Below are 5,754 nucleotides of genomic sequence, written 5' to 3' on the forward strand. Positions count from 1 at the left end.
GATGATTCTTCTGTGAAAATTTTTCTTGTTTCAGCATTCCAGTAGAAGAAAGCTAAGGTACAAAACATGCAGTTTAGCCCTATAGGACAAAAAACCAAAAACCCCAAATAAAATGAAGTGGCATTTTGTTTGTTTGTTTTTTAAGATAGAAAGAACCCAAAATGTAGAAATAAAGCAATGGCAGCATTCTCAGCAGCAGGAGAAAGCATGTGCCAGAAGGACTATCTACTCCCCACAGATGGAAGGAAGAGGAGCTCAAGTCACTGAAGTCAGGTCTTAACTCTAATTTTAGAACCAGAACAAAGCATTGCACCTGGCTAAAGCATACTATAGAGAACATCAATTAACAAAAAGAAAGAGCGTAAGTACCTGAAAGGCTATTAGTGTAATGCAGGAATTAGGTAGGCTGGCATATCACATAGGCTTTGAGCCACCAGAATATATCTTTGCCCGGTCACACTGATGACTAATACTTATGCTTGGACTACACAATAAGGCCCGTTTCCTCCCAACACCTGGCAATATTGTCTTAGACCCAGCTCAGAAGAAGAACAGCTTCTTCTCACAGTCTCAAACATGTTCTCAAGCAAACCATCCCATAGGGATGCTCAAGATTCTTGAGCATCATCCAGCAGTAAAAAGGCCTCTTCCTCTGTGATACTCCTTGAGTCCTGAAGACTCGTCCTGCTTTTAAAAATAAATACATGAATGAAAACACAGAGTACCATACTGCTATTAATTAGTACCTGTTAAACTTTTACTTGTTATTTTTAAGAGATTAAAAAGCCAGCTAGAACAGACAAAAAACCCCAAACATAAAAATATTTAAGTTCAATAGGCAGTTTTTAAAGAAGTGCAGATCAACAAGACAAGAGTTTCCCTTGTTTCAGGCAGTACATTTAGAAGAATGTTTTTGAATAAACAAATATTTTAACTTGCTCATTTTAATCACAGAAAACCTGCATTAAACAGGCATGAAGCAAGAGAAACAAGTTCTTTACTAACTCCATATAAGCTTCACTGTGGGGGTAAAAAAAAAAACAACCAAGCACAGGTAACACAAGAATGTCATCAATCTGTGATGACCACAAAATTAAGAGTAACAGAAGAGACTCAGAAAACTTGTTCCCTCTCATATGGGCTTCTAAAAAGCAATACTGCCATTTAATCCAGAGATACTCTTTCAGATGCAGATGTTCTGTTCCCTTCCCCTCACACTGCTAATTCCTGACAACTCTGACAGATAAGTATTTTCAAATATATCTGCTTCAGGTGAAGTTGCCTTGAGCAGCTCACCCTGCCCATTTGGTTTACAGTGATCAATTTTGCCTGATCAGATTTGGGAAAAACTCTTTGGATACAAAGCTCCACTACAACAGCCCTCATCTTCAACAGAGGCATAACAATAAGCAGGTCAGAAAAAACAATCTCTGCTAGTACAGTTGTGTGCAAAGAAAAAAAAAAAGGGAAAAAAACCCCAGCAACAACAGAGGCTTACCTATTATTCTGAGACACCTAAATACTAATAAAGCCTTTACTACAGAGCCTCCTGTATGTCACATGCACACCAAAACACAGCAAAGTTCTCCTTTTAGTCCAAGGCACTATATACTAAATGCAAGGTTATCTGTGTCAGAAAGCATAAGGTTGCACCCAACTTCAAAAAAAAAAAAAGGAATTTCACATTTGAACATTAAACATTTGGGCTTTGACATCAACGAGCTCCACACCGCACACACAAGCTCAGGCTGACTGCTGAAACCTAGATACGCATATGATTCACATTCTGTGTTCAGAACGTTAGAGATAACCGTGAAGGGGGACACCCTGCTCCGACAAAGCCAAAATAAAGCAAAATTAGAAGAGCACCTCCCTTTCTTATTAGCTGCTGAATAGATTGATCCCTACGTCTATATTTACGAAGGAGGCCGTGAAGCAGATGAGGCAGGAAGGGCACCCTCACCCCCTGCGCGCCAGGGCAGACACAGTGAAGCCGCTTCATCCGCGCAACGGCCCTTTCGGCCAAGGGTGCCGGGGCTCCGGGCCCCTCCGGGGGCAGCCGGAGAGGCGCGGAGGCACGCAGCCCGGGGTCTGCGCTTCCTCACCTCCCCTCCAGCACTCACTCACACGCGTGCCGCCCTGGCGCAGGCCAGGCCCGCGGAGCGACGGCGGCCTCGGTGGCGGGCTGGGCCGCGGGAGTCTGGGGGCGGGGGCCTGCGGGCAGGGCCGAGCCGAGCGGGGGGGGGCGCGCCGCGTTACCTCGGCGTGGCGGCTCCGAAGGAAAAGCCCCCGCCCCCGCCTCCTCCTCCCGCCCCGGCGGCGGCGGCCGCCGCGGAGCCCAGGGTCCCCGCGCCGAAGGAGAAGCCCGTAGACATGGCGGCAGCGGCGGGAACGGCCAGAGAGCGGGGCTGGGAGACGGCAGCGGGCCCCAGCGGCGGGGGCCGGGGAGGGCGGCGGTAGCGGCGGCGTCCTCAGGGTCGGCGGTGCGGCCTCCTCAGCGCCGCATCGCGCCCGGCGCCAACTTCGAACCGAGCGGCAGCAGCGAGCGCGCGGACACCAGCCACGCTCCCTACGCGCGCCCGCCACAATGCACCACGGGACGGCCGTCGCGCCGCCCGCCGGCCCTTAAAGCGACAGTAACGTGCGCGGCGGCAGCGGCCGCTGGGCCCGGCCCCTCGGCGGGTACAGCCTGCTTTGGCCGAGGCTGTTGGTGCAAACGTCCGAGGGTGTCGCGCTCTGGAGGGGCCCAGGAACTCCGCAGCCTCGGTTTGAAAGATGGAAGAACCCGCGGCTGAAGACCGGGGAGGCCGCAGCCCCCACGGGCGCACAACGCCCGGTGGCTGTTCGGATACCGCCGGTGCCAGCTGTCACCCCTGCGGCAGCCGCGCAAGGCCGGAGCGGGGTGTGGGCCTGGGCACGGCCCGCTCAAGAGAGCCAAGACCAAGGAGATCCTTTCTCGGCAAGAGCCAGCTTCCCCCGCGGCTGCTGGCGCTCCCCACGGCTCATGATGGGCAGCCAGGACAGGCTGTGGTACCTCAAAGGTTACCTCCAGGTGACCGGCCAGGAAGCAGGAAACCAGCTCAAAATCTGACTCAAATTCCATGAAAACCCCAAAACCCACTTAATTCCTGGCTGAACCGGGGCTCACAGCCAGCACAATGGCACATGGCTTTCACGTGCCTCTCCAAGGACCCATCGTTTTTTAACGCTGTTGTACAAACTACAGCACCTGAATGTCACAACCTCAATTACTAATTGCTGCCCGTGTTTACTGCACAAATTACTGCTCACGTTTTCCCTACCAGGCTGTACTTCACACACGTGTGCCACATGGCGCTGCGTGAAGCTGCGTAAATGGTTCCATCCCTGCCCCGCCTGGTTGCTGGATCACAATGTGTCTTTCATACAAAGCTGGGAAACTGTAAGAAGCCACTGCTGAAATGCAGGGGAGTTTCTCAGAGTACCCTACACACCACATTTGCTCAGGAAAAGACGTTACTAGACTTCTTTTAAATCTACCTGATAGTCTAGATGAATCATAGTGCTATGGAAGGTTTCATATGATTACCACCAGAGTTTCTCAAAGCATCCTGAACAATGCAAATACCTCTACGTTGTGCGGCTCAATGCTGTGGCTGCTGAAGACTATAGATGGCTGACAGATACTATTTACTGAAAAGATCTTTGAGATTATTTTATGGGTGATCGGAATGCTGTCCTTTACACAAGGCAGAGCTTCAGGCGTATAGCTAAATCTAATTTGTGATGTTTAGTCCGTGTTTACTTACACATGCCTATCTTTGAACATCTTAAAAAAATTAAAGCCCTAAAACTGTGAAAATGCTAAATGGTGTGTATAGAGTGATTTCTATAGTCATTTGTCAACAACTTCTTCTGATCTGACAGGCCACGAAGTGATACGATATACTGACATAACAGGAAAAAAGGACTTGTCAAGGAAAGACTGATGCCTTCATAGTATGATTTTAATAACTCATGATGGTCTGTGAATGTCACCACTCAAAAACTTTAAGTTCAAGACCATGAAGTCTGTGTGTTAGTAAAAGAGGTTAATTTTATATAAAAACTGTCCTACTGAACCGTTTCTAATTTGGATAATAATCATGAAAACAGTAAGACTTATATAGCCCATTCTGCAACCTTTAAGCTAAGTTTTATCATGTCTCTTAACTACTGTGCAGCACATACAAGATTTGTGCACTGGCACCCACACAACTACAACATGGATGAGTCACTGCACTGTGTAGCTTGTTGCTTCGTTCTTACACAGCCTAAAACTCTAACCCCCCCCAACACACTTTTACCAGCAAGTTCTTACTTTAGTAAGGCTTTGACACTGTCTCCCATAAGATCCCCACAGAGAAGCTGTTGATGTACAGGCTGGATGAGCAGTGAGGTGGATTGAATCCTGGCTGAACGGCTGGGACCACAGGGAGGTGATCAGTGGCATAAAGTCTAGTTGGAGGCCAGTAGTGACCCAGGGGTCAATACCGGGTCCAGTCCTGCAGATGACACAAACCTGATGTGGCTGATACGCCAGAGGGTTGTGCTGCCATCCAGAGGGACCTCAACAGGCTGGAGAAATGGGCTGGCAGGAACCTCAAGTTCAACAAGAAGTGCAAAGCCCCGCACCTGGGGAGGAATAACCCCAGGCACCGGTATATGCTGAGGGCCAGCCAGATGGAAAGCCAGTTGGCTGAAAAGGACCTGGGGGTCCTGGTGGACACCAAGTTGAACATGAGCCAGCAGTGGGCCCTTGCCGCAAAGAAGGTGAATGGCATCCTGGGCTGCATTAGGCAAAGTATTGCCAGCAGGCTGAGGGAGGTGATCTTTCCCCTCTGCTCAGCACTGGTGAGGCCACACCTGGAGTGCTGTGTCCAGTGCTGGGCTCCTCAGTACAAAGAGAGACATGGACATACTGGGGAGAATCCAACAAGGGCCACAAAGGTGATAGGCTACAGCATCTCTCCTACCAGGAAAGGCTGAGAGAGCTGGGACTGTTAGCCTAGAGAAGTGAAGGCTCAGGGAGATCTCATCGAAGTGTATAAACAAACAGAGGGTGCAAGGAGGACAGAGCCAGGCTCTTCTCACTGGTACCCAGTGACAGGACAAGGGGCAATGGGCACAAACTGAAACACAGGAAGTTCCCTCTCAACATCAGGAAACACTTCTCCCCTGTGAGGGTGACTAAGCACTGGCACAGGTCGTCTAGAGAGGTGTAATTTCCAATCTTCCAGGAATTTCCCCATTCACAAGACTTTTGTTAAAAGACTGAAACTCTCCATATCATAAACAGAGGCCTGGGCAACCAGGGAATGGCTTTTTTCCACACATCTACTGTCACCCCACTGCTGGGCCGAAGACCGCTCTCTCCTCAGGGCCGGCTGCCAGGCGACGTTTCATGGCCAGCACTGAGCTCCGCGGCTCCCAGCACAGCAACCACAGCCCCTTCCTCCCCACCGGGTCTCACTGAGATTCCTTCGGGCACTGCGGGACACAGCGTGGCCCAGCCCATACCCGGCCTGCCGGTCCCCACCACCGGAGCTCAACAGTTCAGGCCGCACCGCTGCCACCCCCGCCCCGGGCGTGGCGCCGCCTCACTGCGAGCGAGCGTGCGCGCCCGACCGCGCATGCGCGCTGCCCACCGTGCGACGTAATGTCCCCCGCCCGCCGCGAGGGGGCGCTGCAGGGAGTCAGCTCCGGCTTTGCTCCGCCCCAGAGGCGGTCCCGCCC

At 51.2% G+C, this 5,754-nt stretch overlaps 1 protein-coding gene across 7 annotated transcripts in view; it reads right to left on the reverse strand.

Annotated features, from left to right (window-relative positions):
* The window catches only part of NUP58 (nucleoporin 58), a 40,733-nt gene extending 38,146 nt beyond the window's left edge, over nt 1–2,587 (reverse strand). For all 7 annotated transcript variants that reach the window (XM_075139907.1, XM_075139905.1, XM_075139904.1 and 4 more), the window contains exon 1: nt 2,260–2,587. In XM_075139907.1, the coding sequence (XP_074996008.1) occupies nt 2,260–2,375 (116 nt within the window). In that variant the 5' untranslated portion in view covers nt 2,376–2,587. The remainder of the gene's footprint in view (nt 1–2,259) is intronic.
* Between the last annotated feature and the right edge of the window lie 3,167 nt (nt 2,588–5,754).

The sequence above is a fragment of the Calonectris borealis genome, chromosome 1 (assembly GCF_964195595.1).
Source record: "Calonectris borealis chromosome 1, bCalBor7.hap1.2, whole genome shotgun sequence".
NCBI classification, from domain to species: domain Eukaryota; kingdom Metazoa; phylum Chordata; class Aves; order Procellariiformes; family Procellariidae; genus Calonectris; species Calonectris borealis.